Source organism: Ptychodera flava, chromosome 7 (genome assembly GCF_041260155.1).
Source record: "Ptychodera flava strain L36383 chromosome 7, AS_Pfla_20210202, whole genome shotgun sequence".
Taxonomy (NCBI): Eukaryota; Metazoa; Hemichordata; class Enteropneusta; family Ptychoderidae; genus Ptychodera; species Ptychodera flava.
This window is the reverse complement of record NC_091934.1, coordinates 38,989,195-39,008,286: the sequence shown is the minus strand read 5'-3', so window position 1 is coordinate 39,008,286 and position 19,092 is coordinate 38,989,195. Positions and strand designations below refer to the sequence as shown.

Here is a 19,092-nt window from a genome sequence, read left to right as displayed (position 1 = left end):
TTTTTCCACATTGTATACCACAGTACCACATAATAAATTGAAAGAACGCTTGAAAAACATCATCAACCAAGCATTTTTCTACAAAAACGGTTCACGCCGTTACAAATATGTAGTATTAGGGTAAAATTCTACATATTGTGTTAAAAATGTTATTAACGCTAAATTGTTTTATACCGATTTCCTCATCGACAACATATTTGTAGAATTTGGAGGACACATTTTCCAACAGTGTATAGGAATTTCTATGGGCACTAACTGTGCTCCCTTGCTTGCAGACTTATTTCTGTTCTCATACGAGGCAGAATTTATCCAGAACTTAATCAAACAGAAAAAGGTCTCTGTAGCTCGAACTTTCAATCTAACATATAGATACATAGACGATGTTATTTCAATGAATAACTCTGAATTCAGTAAATATCTCGCTATGATTTATCCTCCAGAATTGGAGATTAAAGAAACTACAGAAACAGCCTTTTCTGCTTCATATCTGGACATTTTACTTGAATTTGACTCTAATGGTCACCTTCCTACTAGGCTATATGACAAGAGAGATGATTTCAACTTTAGTATCATCAATTTTCCACACCTCATAAGTAATATTCCACTCTAACCAGCTTATGGGGTATACATTTCCCAGCTTATTCGATATGCTAGAGCATACAGTTCATATGGTGATTTTGTAGAGAGACATAACCATCTCTCTTACAAACTGTTAAATCAAGGTTACACCAGAGCAAGACTTGTCTCTACATTCAAACGCTTTTTTGGCAGGTATCGCAAGCTGGTAGATAAATACAATATCTCTCTTCGACAAATGATCACTGATGGCATCGGTGACATTGGGCCTTAGTTAGTGACCACTACCTATCTGACTTATAGATTGATATATGGCGGGTGCCACATGTGGGGCAGGATGCGTTTACTATTTTCGAAACACCTGACATCACTTCTTGGTCTTCTGGCCAGAGGTCCATATATCTTTCTTTCATGAATATGACTTTGTTTGTGCACCGTCTATTTACTGTCTGTTCTGTGCTGTTTTGTGTCTATGTTTACAACTATTGTTACGTGCAGAGAAAACGAACAAAAAGGGTGAACTCAGCAGTTTCCGTTTGAACAAAATTTATTACAAAAATAAAACTAATTGCTAAGTCAGGGATAGAGTACAAGCTTTAAAAGTGTACAGACTACTTATCTCAGCTGGGACGGCAAAGCTCCAGTCTCAGAGTTGTAACAGTCAGTCGGATGAATGAACAGTCCTTTGGCTTGCAGGCTTGAAGTTGCACAAAGTCCACAGAGTAAATCCAGCGTTGGCAGTGAAGGTCTTGAGAAGTCTTGAAAATGACTACTGCTGGACTTTAGTAACACACAAGAGACACGATCCCAAAAGTCTGACTGGAAGCTGTGCACGTCCCTTTAATACCCATGTGCTTACATAAAGGCATATAAGAACAATCTAGAACTTTTATTGACATGCTAATTACTGTTCTAAAATTATCTCTCTTACACAACTAATCAACTTTCCAGAACATTCCAAACATGACTAATTGAATTCAAGGTTGTGAGGTCATTAAGGGCAGTGACCTTGAGAATGTTCTAGACTAATTGAACTCAGGTCATGATGAGTGTGGGGGAAATGACCTACATAACACTATTGTCTCACGAATTCTGACCTACTGTCATTGGACTATGGATTGGTATGATTGCGATTTTTTTTCATCATCAGGCCTCCAAACTATGCAAACAGCAGGTGCCTCTCATCATCAGCCTGCTCACGTGAGCCACAGGTCCTGCAACAGGCTGGTTAAGATGACAGGGCGTGGCTTAACCTGGATGTTAACTCTCTTATCGAGAATCATTTCAGTGTTCTCACGAGATAAGGTGAGAATATAAAATATGTTGAGGACACGTACATTAGTTTACTCGGTCTGTTGTTAACCACATCGCAGGTAAGAAATATCCTTGACTAGTGAAAATATTTTTAAGGGTCACAGATATTGAAAATAGATTATTTGACTTTTCACTTTAGATACCACCAACGTGACAATTATTACGGACCATTATACCAAGAGCAATATTTTTTTTATTGAAGTGACTTTCTTCCCATTTGACTCGCATGATGAAAGCTTGGATATTGTTTCGAATTTTTCGGATCTTTTCAAACCAAGCTTTCAAAATCGATAGCTTTCCGACATTTTGTGTCGGAAGAACCTCGGTACGGTACGTCGGTGACGAACGAGTATTGCAATGTCTGTTGGAGTATGATACGGTTTGGCATTAGGTCACATAAATGCATGTTTTCAAGGTAGTCTACCCTATTATGAAAACTCCCTTCGTAAAAGTTTATTTTTCACAATTTGTAAAATAACGCATGATTTTGCAATTATTTAGGACCGTCTAAAATACAAAATAAAAACTTTCCGGACTCAATCTGTTTCCCTATTAATGCTAAGGGAACTACTCCTATTTTTGACCTAATCCTTCGGGTATAGATAGTTGTGCGTGTTTCATAATTGTGTCTTTTTTACTATTCAGATCTTCGCAAAATGAAGTGCTTTTTACTATTAGCCGCTCTCGCCTTCTGCAGCGTGTCGGCGCTCGCGCCACTCAAGATGGCCGACCACGGAACTGGAATCCAAAACAAATACATTGTCTCCATTCGGGTATGACTAAATCTCTTCAGAAGTTGCTTCATCATAGCTTGGGCCCGTGAAATGGCTTGTCAATATCTGCAAAGCTTAGCCCCCTTGTCCATATCTGTACATCGCTTGCTACAATACCCCCTAGCAATGCGATACAACACCAGAATCTAAACAAGGTGGGCATTATCAGATGGCAGCTACTTATTAATCAAAACCTGCCAATCGGCAAAGACGATTAGCAATAATTTTAATATGCTTCAGATACTGTTGTGGAAAATTCCATATTTTGAGAACCCAAAAACTACTCATATCAGGCTTTGTCAACCTGAATACCGTTCACTTGACTTTTATGATATGAATAAGACATTGTATTTTACGGACTGAAAAAAATGATGAAAATAAACAGCAAAGTACAACAGCTAATGCAGCTGTAATGGATTTTTAGCGGTCAAATAAACTGTCCTATTGCCAGTAGAATAATATTTTCATTTTACTTGAAGAACAGTCCTAAGCTGATCTCTGAAGACAATGTCAGTCATGTCTTAAAATGTTTATTTACTCGTCTTCTTTTCGTCTTTCCAGAAAAGCGGCAATAGACGTGATGTCATGGCCAAAGTCAGGGCCTTCACTGTCGATGCGGAGTTCGGTCATGAGTTCAAAGGTCTCAACGCTTTCGTCGTGTCTGTCGGCAAAGAAGGCCTCGATTTCGTGAGTATAGCGTCAAGCTGTCATTGCTTCCCATTCTCGCGAGTCAGAGCATGATTTCTGCTCCGCGGACCTACGCAAAAATAAAGTACCATCAAGCTGTTGCGGTCAAGGGGCTCGTGGTTACGACGACGTTGCTTCAATTTTGCGAGAATGTGCTGGCAAAAAAATGTTTTAAAGAAAGCTGGTCGTGTTTGCATAAACCCTGGGCCTAATCTTGGCCTGTCACACAAAATGTATTGGCAGCTGGTACGCTATTCAGCAGATGAAATATTATGATAAATTTTTACCATTTTATTATTAACATAACCATAATTACATCGATATGTGAAACGTTATCAAGGTGTTAAAATAAGGTGATCGATATTTAAAACCTTGTCAAGGTGTTAAAATGACAAAGTATGCGAAAAAAGATATGAAATAGCCAATTATAAGTTATGTTTGTCAGATGTTACAAAGACAATACATGTAAATCTCTACCATATTTTTGTCTTCCCTTCTATCCAAAGATTCGCTCGATTCCAGGTGTTTCACATATTGAACAAGATTCAATTGGTCACATTGATCAAAACATCGCTAGCTGGGGTCTGGACCGTACTGACCAAAGAGATTTGCCACTGAATGACTTGTTCTACCCAGAAGGTTTGGAATTTGATCTTAATTGTATTTACCTTTCTAGCAATTTCCTTACTTGATCTACAAAGCATTACCTTCTGTTTCTTTCCCTAAAGACTCTTCCTGGCGCTATCTCTGTCTGTTTCTCTATGTAGATCTCTGACTGTCTATCTGTTTGTCTGTCTGTATATCTGTCTGTATACTGGCACCTTTTGTCTCTTTTCCTGTTTAATATTTCCTGCCTGTCCTTCCGTCAAAATTTGTCTGTCTCTCTCTCTCTCTCTCTCTCTCTCTCTCTCTCTCTCTCTCTCTCTCTCTCAGCAATGTCCACAATCTTCCTCCATCTTAAACCTCTGTGCGCAGGACAGGTGGAAATGCGTCCGTGTGCATCAAAGATGCGCTCTCAGATCTCACCTTTATAAAAATTACCACCACGCGTGAGCAAACTCCAATCTCATAGAAGATTGAGAGTCCATGTTTAATAGTTCCTCTGATATCAACAAAGCGCTTTCTGATATTTCTGGAAAACAGGAGACGGCGCCGGTGCTAATGTCTTCGTAGTCGATACTGGAATCTATTATGATCACAATGATTTCGGTGGAAGGGCGGAATTCTTCTACGATCCTATCGGAGGCTCAAATCCTGTAAGAAAAACATGAATTTGTTGACTTGATTTAGAAATAATCAAAGCGTTACATAAAGCCAGACTTTATGAAAGGGTATATACAACGACATTGAAAGACACTCAAACAGACGGATGTAGACAGACACACAAATGCAGGAAGACAGAGACATGAAGGTGTTCTCATTTCCTATTGCGCAGCATCCGCCATTTTCGTTGACCACACAAAAATATGGAACCTCAGTGTATATAAAGAGATAAAAAGGTTAATAAACCTTACAAGAAGCAAGTGTTCCAAGGGCCTAAAAGAAACGTACATGAAAGCTGGAATTATTTTGAAAGTGATCGAAATATGCAAAAGGCTGTGGGTTTCATTATGATGTGTTTTCTTGCCTTCAGAATGGTGATTGCAACGGACATGGGACTCACTGCGCAGGTACCGTTGGCGGTACGCTTTACGGCGTCGCCAAGCAAGTTAAGCTGTGGGGAGTTCGTACGTTGAACTGCCAAGGAAGCGGATCTTCTTCTGATACAGCGGCAGGTGAGTCGGAGAGGAACATATATTTCCATGTCATCAAGCTGAAAGATTTTCTCGTTTGTTTATCGAACATTGAGAGGAAACTCAATATTAGTAAAAATTGAGCGACTTTTCCATCCCTTTCTCGTTATATTGGCAAATAAAAATGATAGTATTATAGTCATAGGAATTGCTGTTTTATGATTAGTTCTATAATTGTATAATTTAGCGAGGAGATGTTTTGTTGAAGAAAATAAAATTGCAATGAATCTATCACATTTCCACTGTAAGGGGGGGGGGGGGGAAGTGTCATAATGCAAACATAAGGCTATAATAGCTGTAACATTTGATGTAGTCTCAAGTATTTTTGCTCTGTTTGTGAAATACCAATACTCCGAAAGCCATGTCTAAATGCCCAGTGTTAAGGTAGAATGCGCCTCGGGGACATATATTCTGACGCACAAACTTTTACAATACGTTTTTGGTCTACCATTTGAAGCTCTTGAAGAAAGTTTTCACCGGCTTATCTTTGAGGAAATCGCCAAGATTATTTTTCATCATAGGGTTAACACACTGTCAGCTGTTTTAAAGTTCAAATGTTGGTAATTATTTGGGAATTTGTCTGTCCAATACCAATATTTGAACTTTGACCCCTGATGTTTATTCTCCATTTTTATTTATTTTATTTTATTTATTCAGAACCAACAAGCCAAAAACCAACTTACAAGTCTAACAATTGGGATGGCGGCTAATTTGAATTTCAAATGTCGATTTCGAAAGGCAAAGGTTGAAAATTTCATCACAGAAACTCTCAACTTCGAGGCGCACAATATCTTAAACTTGCAACTAAAGCAGTATATTTCAAATGTCGCATGTTCTTGTTGACACAAGAACCTCAGTCTGGACAAGACTTTATTTGGCAACAGTACCATTGCCCTGGCAATGTGCGGGGCTCTGAAGGTTATATCTGATTGCTAGATTGTTATAAGTAAAAGAAGCATGAGGAGTTTGAAACTCGGGCTATTCTTTACCTCATTGGTTGTTTGTAAATTATTCAATAAGAACAAAGAGTTTTAGCCTACCAATTGCAAACAGAGACGCTGCATATCAGCCCACAGTGCCTGTTGTAGCAAGTGCGATATTGTTCACAAAACCAGTTATGGGCAATGCAATATACTTAAGTAAGTATAAGAACTTCATTAATAGTTAAATCAATTTCCCTCAAATTCGGGGAATGCTTGAACAAAAGAATACTGACTATAGAATACTGTTAAAACCTCTTGTCTATGACAGCCATGGAACTTATCGGGGACACAGGTGCCAAGCCAGGTGCTCTCTCGATGTCTCTGAGCTTCACCAACTCACAAGTTGTTGATGACGCCGCTGACTACGCCATCGATCGCGGATTTACAGTCGTGACGTCATCCAGTAATGACAACAGGGACGCATGTTTCAAATCCCCTCAGAGAAACCGCAGGGTAAGAATGATCGTAGTTTTTCAAAGATAATTTTGTACTACTTTTTATATCGTACAGCATCGGAAGAGCTTAAAAAAGCTGTCATTAATTGCCGTGCCTAACACCATTTATTCTGATGTCAACTGTCTTCATCTGGGTCTTCAACAGAAAGACTAGAAGGCGAGGGAATTGTTGAATCAGAATTCAGCACTTCAGAAATATCGCTTTTATCATCGCTGTTGATCTCCATCATTGCCAACACCCGTCAGTTTTCACGCCATTGTCAATCTCGCCGTCGTTGATATCATTGTGATATCAGAACTCATCATCATCATCATCATCATCACCATCATCATCAGCAGCAGCAGCATCAGCATCAGCATCAGCATCATCAATATGTGGCCTCCGATGTCACCGTTGCCTATCATCGAAATCCTTATTGCCTGCAATAAATACATATTCTCTGTTTGTCTGTCTGTCTGATTTTCTCTCGAGAGAGCTCTCGACCTCTTGATCTCTCGACCATTCTCTTGACCTCTCGACCTCTCGACCTCTCTCTTGGCCTCTTTCGACATCTTTCTCGACCTCTCTCTCGACCTCTTGACCTCTCTTGACCTCTGTCTCGAATAGTTTGTCTCTTTCGAACTCTTAAACAAATTCCATTGAGGGAAGTATAATTATATAGCTTGTAGCAATGCCAATGGATTGTAGAATTCCTATGGTTACTTTAACATTTCACGAACCATAATAATGTTTTGTAGAAATTGCTGAAATGAAGTCAATCTCTTATTTTTTATTCAAAGTGCAGTACACAGTACCAAAAGTTACTACACAGCGCATGGCTGAAATGCCCCTTTCAAGAACCTGACAACCAATATCAAATCACGTCTAAATCTTCAGTTAATGGCTTCACTTCACATTCTTACAGACTATTTCAGTTGGTGCAACCGATAGCACAGACGCTAGAGCGTCATTCTCCAACTACGGAACCTGCCAAGACATCTGGGCTCCCGGTGTCAGCATCATCAGTTGTGACATTTCGGGTCCCGATGCTTCGTCTTCAAAGAGCGGTACCTCCATGTCTTGCCCACACGTAGCAGGTGAGTGTTTCTGTGTGACCAAATGACAGGCAACAGTGTCTGTCAGAGTAATTAACTCTCATTGTTAAGGTAGTTTTGCGCCTCGAAATTGAAAGACTTAAACATTTGCTCAAACTTTCCTCAATGAGACTTTCGACCATTCTCTCACCAAAGCAAGAATAAAAATCAAGGGTCACCGTGCAAACTTTGGTACTAGAGAGACAAATTACCTAGGATTTCCCGATATCTGAAATTCAAAATGGCCACCATCCCTGTTTTAACTCTATGTGGAAAAAAATTAGAAAAATTTAGATGATGAATTTTTTTCTTCCTCACAGAACTGTAAAATGAACCCCCACAAGTGGTAGATCAGAAAGGAATTGTAGAAATTTGAGAGTCCGACTATCTCAGTGTCCCCGAGGCGCATTCTAGCTTAAAGGACCGCGATAACTTTTGATCATTGAATTATGTCTTTTCACCAGTGTTGTTTTATATGTCAATTGTGAGTTGTTGTTCAACACCTCAAAGTATGTTGTACCTTAACACACACAACACATTGTCTATTCAGGTGGAATGGACTGCTGTTGACTAGATTTGAATTCTAGTCAGGACCAGAATTCATTGGTCAACAATAACAAAGTCTAAACAATTTACAGGCTGAGTTGACAGTGTGAACACTGTAAATCTCAACATGATTTTGGGAGTAAAATAACATAGTCGTGGGCGTCAAAAAAAGGGAAACAAATTAAATGTGATAACTCCTTGTCATTTAGACTGGAAGATCCACCACTCGAGGGCGCTCTCTACGATTTATTCAATTTGCAAATTAACGGTCCGTTTGTCATATTCTGACATTGTCAGTAAAGACTGCTTACAGAGACGAGACATTGCTGAGACGAGATTTTACTTTAGAAAGGGATAATATATTCTCCACAATTTTTCCCTAAAATATGTTGAAACAGAATATTGTAACGTTTCAAGCATAACTCATGTCTAAAATATGCAATGCTATTGTTGGCATAGAATTGTGATCCAGAGGAAAATTCAGTGGGCAACAAAACACTGGATGAAGCACCGACATAAGATGTGTTAACGAGTTGAAAACTTTGCCTTTTGGATTGATTTTGGGGTAAACTGTACTTTGGGAAAAGAACAAAAATATTGTTAAAAGTTGCAGCTGTTGCTTGCAGCAGCAAATCGGTGCACGTCGAATTTTCGGATATTTTATTCGTCTTTCTTATTTCTTGTAATTATCTCAGCCTTGAATTACAGCCGAGGATGGGCACTCGGTATTATTATCGATTTAAGTTGTACGTAACCCTGCGTTTTCCGAAACCCTGTTGACTAAATTTCTCTCGTTGAAGGTGTCGCTGGCATCAAACTGGCTTTGAAACCAGACTCAACTCCAGACGAAGTGAAAAACGCCATCTTGACTGAAGCCACCGTGGGCAGGGTGACAGACGCCAAGGAGGAAGAAGGAACACCAAATCTTCTGCTTTTCAGCCGACTTCCTTAAAGATCAGGTACTGCTGGCGACCCTGGTGTAACTCTCATGTGACCATGACACGATCGTCACGTGACACGTTTGTACTGCATAAACCTTGAATCTACAATCTGCCTTTTGGTCTTTTCTCATGATCCACCGATGTTATCTAAACAGTCTTTTAATAAAGAGGATAACATGAAAAATATGTTCTTGTATATACATTGTTGTGTAATATATATCTAAACTGTCTTTTAATAAAGAGGATGACATGAAAAACATATTCTTGTATATACATTGTATATATATATATATATATATATATATATATATATATATATATATATATATTATAATCCATGTGTATTTGTGTATGTATTTATGTATGTGACTACATTTCCGTGTAATATTGGCTCTCGTCTTTTCCAGGCATCTCCTAAGGGCCTCTAAATTACGAGCATGCTCTATGTCAAAGCTTTGGTGCGCTCAAGTACATTCTCTGGATTGACTGATTCAAGGTTATTTTAATTTACTTTCAAAATTCTGAATTAAAGATAAATAAAACATAAAGCAATATATCTATATTACCCAAGTGTGTGTCATTCATATCTCTCAAAATATCCATTCGAAGCCAGTAGAATATATATATATATAAGCATCGAGCTACTCTAACAAAAGCAAGCGATGCAATCTCTGTATATCGATGCTGAGAAATATACGCTGTTAAACAAACGCTCTGAGTTGGTTTCAAAATGTCGCCACCAAAATAAATATTATTTATCAAATTTTAACACCACATACAAATAGAATGGTACGTCCAAGAATGTAATTACTTGCAGTTGAAGTAATTGGTATTATATATTTATATAATCCCATGGTAGAAGTTGTACGGCTCCGCGAAAAACACTCGTATACGATGACGTCAAACAGAGAAAAATACCATGGGATTATATATTTATCACATGAACAGTCTTCTTATTTTTCTTTTGACGTAGATGGATCAAGATTATCGTAACAAATTGCATGAATTTCGTCGCGATTTGTTTTACTTACGCGGATTACTTTCATTTAAAGAGTAAAGCGGCCCGTAACCCAGGAGATACTTTCATTCATAAATCCCATCAAGCTGAAATTGGATACATCGAATGGTATCTCCACCAACCAGACGTACGGATTCGGTCACGTGAACGTGTCAATCACTGTCTCGCGCTGTACCGATGCCAAGGCAAGTCGGCTATCGGTGGACATAACTTTCATCGTGCTAGCGACGGATAGCCAAGTTTTCAGAGTTATTTAGAATATTTACAAATGGATTTATGAAGTAAATGCAACGACACGATCGAAACAGTAATTCTCATTCTCAGAGATTCCGTGGCTTTTCAAAATATCACACAAGTTTACGACCGTGGCGAGCGCGAAAGTTTCCGTTCGATGACACACAGAGTGTACCTCATTGCATGTTTATGCCCACAACGCTGCCGTCACCGGTCTCTGCCATGCCGGTGTCAACTCGTTAATCCCGATCTCGGTCGTCAATGTTTTCGTCTTAAGGACTTTGATGTTTGCAGTGACATATATCTCACCCGTAGATACATCCTAATTTTACTTGACCGAAACTCTGTTTTGAGTGTTGTCTGAGTCAACTTTCGAAGTGCATCGGATTCCACAGCGCTGCACTGCACAGCTCAACAGCTGATGTCTTCGCTACAGCCTTACGCCGCGCTACAGGTTTGATTCCGAGCGAGAATTTACGGAATTTTTTGTATGATGAAGGAAATTTATCGTTGTTAGTCGAATGACTTTATGCTTGTGCCTCCTATGTCGCTTTCCCGAAGATTATACTGTACTCATTTATTCAGTTGAACTTCCGTTGAGGTGTGGATTTCAGGTTTATCGCTAACCGGGATCGCCAGGTACGACGCGACTCGACTGGCGCTGCGACGTTACTAAGCTAAGCCATTAAAATAAAACGATCGGCGGTATCCCCATTCGATTCTCGGGAACAGCTATAGTTTTAGCGACTCGAAATTTCGCTGGACATGCCTTCTATGTTTCCATGTGTGGATTTATCGGGTCACCTTTTTTGTAAAAATGTCATGAGAGCACGGCATCGATCACGACAAATCAGTCTATGTTCACGTCGCGACCCGCATGTATGAACGGTACCATGCAAGAAAAAAGTTCCGGTTGATGACGTACAACAGGGGTAATTCGGATTTCTTATCCGTCCTGTTCTACGTCACACAGGTGGGAATTCGGGCCAGTTTATGTGATATATATATATATATATATATATATATATATATATATATATATATATATATATATATATATATATATAATATTATATATATATGTGTGTGTGTGTATGTATATATATATATATATATATATATATATATATATATAATATATATATATATATATATATATATATATATATACACAATGTGTGTGTTTATGCGTTTGTTTCAAAGATGCTGGGAGTTAAAATTGAAAAACTATTATTGAGATATTGTGACCTCTATACACACATTGTATCTACACAGCGCTTCCCGGTCTTGCAATTCTTCGATAAATCATACTGAATGAAGATATGCGACACACATGTTGGTTCCGTTGTTTTTAGAAACTAAAAAAAATGATGTAATTACCGTCACGTGGACTGGTCCTTATTTATAATAAGAGGATCAACATCATCAAATTTCAACGATTGCCGTGTGGTTTGATCCTATCCTTGTAGAATTTCAAGTGTAAAGTCAAGATCAATGCCAGAAATTGGGATATCCTATGTACCTAAGGAGACTCCCTAGGCTTACAAATAAACGCAAACCTCTTCTCTACGGACAGACAGGACGTTGACTGTGTTCATGACCGTCAAGTTGATCCTACATCTACCTTAAACATTCTGTTTCGCCGAAGATGCATTTGTACTGCTGGATAACATCAGAACAGTGAAGCTGTTTATAAAGACAGGGGCCTTCTGTCGCCATCCAGTGGGCTGGTGTTGTAATAATTTGGGAAAATACCGCAATGGACCACACCAGTGGCAGTATCCCCAAATGAGGTCCTTCAAAAGTCGCTATTCACAGGAGAATTTCTGCTCTTTAAAGGGACATAAGCTGTAACTTCTGGTAAGTTTTTCAGTATTCTCCTTCTGTATATCAACTACCGTGTCTGACCCTAATCCGCTTGTCATGCTGAAATTCCGAGTATTCTTTTTGTCAACACAGCTTGTACGTGTGTAGTGATCATTGTTTATTGTTTACAAATGAATTCTAGTCCGGACTTGAATACAGTTTTTAACAATAACAATGGAGATTATACTCATATAGGTTGCTAAATACTTGGCATTAAATTACAGTTTAGGGATTTAATGCAGAAAGTGTGGGTAGACCACAAAACAAAAGTTCTGAAAAAATAGCCAAAAGATACAGCTTATGGAGCTTAAATGTTACATTGCATACTATCGACTTAGTAAATGTAAAGCAAACATCACGACCTTCTAATTTTCATCGTTAGGCTCAGAGTTGTTTATGGAAAAGAAAACAAAATGGCCATCAGATAATCGAAACTTTGAAAAAACAAATTGGTGATATCATGACCCATTTCCTACAATGACATCATACCTAGCAACGTGGCAGGTGCTGGAATCGAATCTCCTTATCTATCTGGCCCGGGTTCCTCCATGTGCAAACAAGCTGAATGCACGACAATTGATACGGTCCGACAAACTGATATATAAGAATCCGCCATGATTATTTGATTCACTCGTCAAGATATATTACACTTGCAGGTAAGTCCGCCATCGTACAGACCCATGCTTTCAGCTTTTGCAGTTCCGCTGAAATAGTTTACTATTGTCTTACATTGTTTTAGAGTGACTATTTACACACACGATATTCTGTTTTCAGAATGAAATCATTATATCATCACTATTTTTTTAATAAGCGACTTTTTCTATTTGCCTGCCTCATAAAGAAGACGTAAGCTATTCTAGCGTTGGTTCTAAAGATGTTATGTAAAAAGAGAATGGTCCTTTTTATGTACTCTTCTCTGTTTTCCTTGCATACATGAAGGATGAAACGTCTTCTGGTCTTCGCCCTTGCCGTCTGCAGCGTTGCTGCACTTGCTCCGATCAAGTTTGCAGAAAGGTCTGTCGCTATTCCAAACAAATATATCGTGTCCCTGAAGGTGAGTTTTTACAGCTGTACATAAAGCATACAGAATTGTTCAGATTTTTCACCATTTTCACGCGCAGAATGTGTTTCAGTGTGTGGTAATACGCGACTTGTAACATAACCTTTCAGACTTTCAGCAAGAAAACTTTGTACACTTTTCTTTTATTATCAAGAAATAGATAAATTTGGAATTGAAGGAACTAGTTTATCTAAAATCTACCAATATTTAAATTCAAAATCGCCGTGATGACCCTATGTCAACTCTAGGGTGGGATATTAAAATTGACTGGTTGATTTGTTAACTTTTCTATCAACATGTCTGTATTATAGCCATGTCTTATTGTGTGTCCGATTTGTTGCATTGCTTATTCGTAGAAAGATGCTGACGTTGATGGCGCGATTCAGAAGCTCAAAGCATTCACTGTTGATGCTGAATATGGCTGGGTGATGCGTGGATTGAAGGCATTTGTCGTTAGTGTGGACCGCGCCAACCTGAACTTTGTAAGTATACGTTTTCTTCCTCTGTGATTTCTGTTTGTTAATACAGCGCGTACTTTCCATTTCCCCTAAGCAAAAACAGTAGAATAGCGTCTAATTTGAACTGTTGATGTGAAGTGTCCCGAAAATAATAAAATTTGATCTTATCTTTTTAGATAGTGTGCATCTCGAAGGCGAAAGACTTAAATTTTTATTCATATTTTCTTCGATGAAACATTCAACCATTCTGAACAAAATCAGGAATACAAATCAGGGGTCACTGTGCAAAGTTTGGTACTGGAGAAACTAATTACCAAACATTTACCGACACTTTAAATTCAAAATGGCCGAAATCCCTGTATTGACTCTTTGAGGGAAAATGAAATATCCGATTTTCGAAAAACGAAGACGGTGAACATTTTTTAATTCCTAGAGCTTCACAATTCGCAACCACTACCAGTAGACTAGAAAAGTATTGACAAAAAATGGCAGTCCAAAATCTATCTTCGAGACGCATCTAGTAGCTGGAGTAACGATTACAATTGCTAAATGAAGTATTGACTTCATGTAACAAATTGCTGGAAAATTGACTTGGTCTGTCAATAACTAATTGCTGCTGTTTGCTTTGAAGTATTTTGCTGCATTACCCCTGCTGATATAACGCATTGTATCTAACATGTGATATTATTGACGCAACAAAATTCTGATCTCGACAAATATTCAGTCGTCAAATCCAACACTGATTACTACAAACGCACAAGAGGCATTAACAAATTGAAGACAAGACATTTCAAGATAGTTTACACATTAAGACAAATTTTGAAAATTCAGATTTAAAATATTTTTCGTCGTTTTTCTTGTTCTTCATACAGATTCGTTCTCTTAGTGAGGTGGCACATATTGAGCAGGATTCTATTGGTTCAATCGATCAGTCCATTGCCAGCTGGGGATTGGACCGTACTGATCAAAGAGACCTCCCATTGGACAATCAATTCGTCCCCGAAGGTTTGCTTGTTCTCTGATACAACTAATTTTTGAGTTGTTAAAGGTATACTGTCACCTGTTCCAATTTTGCCACAGTTACCATGGAAAGAGAAAATCTAACCAATCACAGATTTTAAGCGGGTGGCCGCTTTTTAAAACCAGCGCCCTCACACGGGTATATGGGCATATTTAGATTACAGGTGACTGTATACCTTTAATATTGTCTTCGATTTTGTTCAAGGTAAAACTATATCTTCAGGATGACGATATTGGAGCGACATTCAATTTTACGTCAGTCAATTTATGCAAATATACCACGCCCCGTTTTTTCTCTTAGGTGACGGTGCCGGCACAAACATCTTTGTTGTCGATACTGGAATTTTCTTTGATCACAACGACTTTGAAGGCCGTGCGGAACTCTTCCTTGATGTAATAGGTGGCAGCAATCCAGTAAGTAGGCAACGAATGTCATCCTATAAAATGTGAATTGCTTTCCTATTGGAATACATGATTCAGGCGACTGCAGTTAAAAGGCAGCCACGTTGCCGCCATCAGAACACTGACTCACATCGCGTGACAAATACATCGCCTACACTTCTCAGTTTAACTCGACGTTTTTCTATTTTCACAATACAATGTAATCCAACCTTTGTCAAGCCACAATCATTGTCTGTAACTCATTCTTAATCAATAGTCTGTCTTAACAGATTCGACATGTCAACATGACTATAAAATAACCAAAAGGGTTGCAAGCGTTTAAGCGTTTAATTAACATGGCTATCTATTGGCAGACGATTGATAAAAAAGACATATGTTTGGTGATGCTGTGAAGTTGCAAACTCCAAATTTTCTGATGCATCTAAACATGGATTTCTCTTTTTACATCAATGATCTAAATAAGCTGACATTTATACATAACAGCCACGAAAAATTCACACAATTCCTAGCTTGTCTAAGATTGCACTGTCTTGTTTTCTTGTATATCGAGAACGGTGGGTTTTAAATTGTCACTGCTCTTAAGTCGACGGACACCTAAGTTTAATAGGTGAATTTTCCCCAAATATATAGGGCGGTGATTGCCATGGTCATGGAAGTCACTGCGCGGGAACAGTCGGAGGTAAACAATATGGCGTCGCCAAGCAAACCAAATTGTGGTCAGTTCGCGTGTTCAGCTGCACCGGAAGTGGCTCTGCTAGTAACGCCGCGTACGGTGAGTTAAACGGGGTGATGTTTTGAATATGTTTATCCTTTTTAACACTTGCCTAACGTTTTTCACAGCTTTGCCGTAATCAATGCGTATTGGCACTTAAAAGTTAATTGATAAATTATCGCATCTTTCCTGTAAAATTTAATTGCAGCTATCGAGTACATCGGTGACCATGGAGCTAAGCCAGGCGCCCTCTCAATGTCTGCCAGCTACGTCAACTCTCAAATTGTTGATGACGCAGCCGATTACGTCATCGACAGAGATTTTGCATTTGCTACGTCATCAGGCAATGACAACAGAGATGCGTGCTTCAAATCTCCACAGAGGAACCGTAGGGTAGGACAATTATCATGAATTTGAAGAAAATTGGTCACAAATGCCATTAATTCATGTGAAATGTAAATTAGATCGTGAAGATTTCTCTGGGGTTACGATAGCTCGGCCATGTCTGCTCGATATCTAACCTTTGACCTCTAAAATGATCACTCAAAGGCATTGTGGGCTACCATAGTGGCGAGTCTTCGGGAGTACTTCGGGGGTCTTCGGGAGTACTATTTTTCAGTACCTCCCGGAACAGGTATCTTCTGGAGATCCATCATTTTCTCGAATAGCTTGTACAGGCACAACAAACATGGTACCTTAGAGTTATATGAGAATTTCAAGTTCTTTGCATTATAGGCAACGCTGCAATGTCTGAAAGTGACGTCTGAAGAGGTAGCACGTAGAAATTGGCATGACTGCTTCCTACTGGAAAGCGATCACTGCGAGACTGAAACCACTCAGAACGCTGCTAGCACACTCTACAAAATATTTCTGAAATGGAGTAGTCAGGCTGACTCTTAGCAGCATCAAAAGTCACGTGACGGAACCAATGACATTTCTCTTTGTTGACGCTCATTTGTTGAGTACTTTATTTCGATATATCCTCGAAAGTATAAGAATTTTTACACAAGATGAATTCAACTTCAAAAAGTGACCAACTTACAAATGTATTATCAACATCTAGACCATTTCAGTCGGTGCCACGGATAGCTCAGACAGGCGTGCTTCTTTCTCCAACTTCGGGCCTTGCCAAGACATTTGGGCACCTGGCGTCAGCATTGTCAGCTGTGACAACACCAATCCAAATGGCTCTTCGGTCAAAAGTGGTACCTCCATGGCCTGCCCTCATGTGGCAGGTAAGCGAAAATTACTTGAGTCGCCAGCTCGTTGAAATACTAATATACTACACCATGTTAATTATGATTTGATACCTTTTTGGAGAAATATGTCGGGCAAATACTGACCAGGAAATATAACTATTTCATAATCTAAAATATGGCTCCGATAGGAAATGAAAGCTTGAAAGCTTAAAAGTTGTATGCGTGTCGACAGTGACCTTGTGCCCAACCTTTCCTAAGAGAATCTTTCAACAATTCTCTTCTAATATCGATGATAAAAATCGGGGGTCACCGTGCAAATTTTGATACTGGGAAAAGAAATTACCCAAGATTTACCGATATTTGAAATTTAAAATAGCCATTATCCCTGAGTTCACTCCATGGAGAAAAATAAAAATTTCAATTTTTTGAAAAACTAAAACGGTAATAGTTCTTTTTACACTCAGAGCTTTAAGTATGGCAATACAACTCACCAAACAAGAATTGAAAAAGTTTGAGAGTCAAAATATTTCTCCCCGAGGGGCATTCCACCTTAACTCAAAGTTTTAAACCAAAATTTCTATAACTTCAGGTGTCGCTGCCATCAAACTTGGCATCAAGGGAGACTTGACAGCGGACGAAGTTAAAACCGCCATCCTAAGTGATGCCTCAGTAGACAGAGTCAGTGACGCCAAGGAAGCAGAGAACACCCCTAACTTACTGTTGTATAGCAGTGCCTAGAAATCACTCTGTGATTAGGTAAGCTAGGGGGTCCAGGCACCTTTCCGAAATGTTGTTTAAGAGATCCTTTCTTAGTAGAATAACAACCGGCGACATTTTCATGTACTTGAACCTAACATTTTACTCTATTCGTCGCTGTTGACGTACAATTTAGAATCTGCAGTTTTTCGCATTGCCTTTTCGGTAGTCGCCCTTTGTCAACTTGATCTTATTTCAGTCGTCAACTTAGTTTCAATTTTTAAACTTGCCTATCGGACTAGCTTAGTCTTAGATCATGATGTGACCTTTGAAAACTTGTAGTCGTTAACAGAATGCTCACAATCATTACCGGGTAAATATGAAAGCCAGCTATAGCTACCGTGTTTGTGCTTGTGTATCAAACATAAGGCATAACCTTATTGTGCGAGGACTGTTTGAATACTGAGGGCGCTGTAACAAATTCTGTTACAAGATCTCTAATTGGTAATGCCCTTTTTCAAATGCAAAAACACGATTAGCGTGAGTACAACATAGACGTAAATGTTTCCTCATCATGTAGATATTTTCTGAGTCATCAAAAAATACCTAGGATACTCCAGTAGTAATGTCTGATTTTTTTGTTCACAGATACACAGTGTATCCAAGGAATTCAACGACGCCCTGTGTCAAAACTGTGTATCCAAGAATTCAACGACGCCTTGTGTTAAAAGTACATAGAATCAACCAAATAATAAAATACTGCTTGCTTTTATTAATTTAAACAACAAATGTTTTGTTTCTAAATTATGTAAAATTGCGTCAATATGCAATAAAAGTGAAAGTCAAAATGGGCGTTTGTCGACCAAGTTTCGTGTACCGACGAAAAAGATGGATGTCTGACTTTTTTATAATTAAAAATTACTTTTTTGGTCAAAGGCAACCCATTTGATTTCCTTGGGAGTGGAGAAGTTTCGAAAAAAAATTGTTGGCAAATGAAGGAGAAACAACTTACCCTGTACTGCCTTGAAAAAATCATACAATAGGAAAAAATGCTGTCACTGTAAAGGGAAAAAAATGGTACTTTACCAATTTCCTCCTACCTCAGAAATCAAATGGTTCTCTCCTGAACAGAGCTGATGTATACTGATATAATGAGTTAGCAATTTTTTGTGTAATGTACTACCGTGTTTGTCCCCTTTTTAGGTTAAAACTTGCGTGAATTGAATATTTCATCAGTACGTTAACATTAACGTCAGCTTTATTTAAAGTGTTTACGCCCAAGATT

The 19,092-nt window shown here is 38.7% G+C and overlaps 2 protein-coding genes across 2 annotated transcripts; both read left to right on the top strand.

The window, feature by feature from the left end:
* The first annotated feature begins 1,842 nt into the window (after nt 1-1,842).
* On the top strand, nt 1,843-9,707 carry LOC139137499 (aqualysin-1-like). The gene is made up of 10 exons (XM_070705645.1): nt 1,843-1,949; nt 2,536-2,663; nt 3,225-3,350; nt 3,857-3,989; nt 4,494-4,606; nt 4,984-5,125; nt 6,395-6,579; nt 7,487-7,658; nt 9,002-9,160; nt 9,550-9,707. The coding sequence occupies exons 2-9, from the start codon at nt 2,547-2,549 to the stop codon at nt 9,151-9,153; spliced, it is 1,140 nt and encodes a 379-aa protein (XP_070561746.1). The 5' UTR covers nt 1,843-1,949; nt 2,536-2,546; the 3' UTR covers nt 9,154-9,160; nt 9,550-9,707.
* A 3,109-nt stretch (nt 9,708-12,816) lies between these two features.
* Nucleotides 12,817-18,655, top strand: LOC139137497 (extracellular serine proteinase-like). Its single transcript, XM_070705640.1, has 10 exons — nt 12,817-12,916; nt 13,200-13,314; nt 13,677-13,802; nt 14,651-14,783; nt 15,100-15,212; nt 15,831-15,972; nt 16,121-16,305; nt 16,976-17,147; nt 17,701-17,867; nt 18,456-18,655. The coding sequence occupies exons 2-9, from the start codon at nt 13,201-13,203 to the stop codon at nt 17,847-17,849; spliced, it is 1,134 nt and encodes a 377-aa protein (XP_070561741.1). The 5' UTR covers nt 12,817-12,916; nt 13,200; the 3' UTR covers nt 17,850-17,867; nt 18,456-18,655.
* Nucleotides 18,656-19,092: the final 437 nt, after the last annotated feature.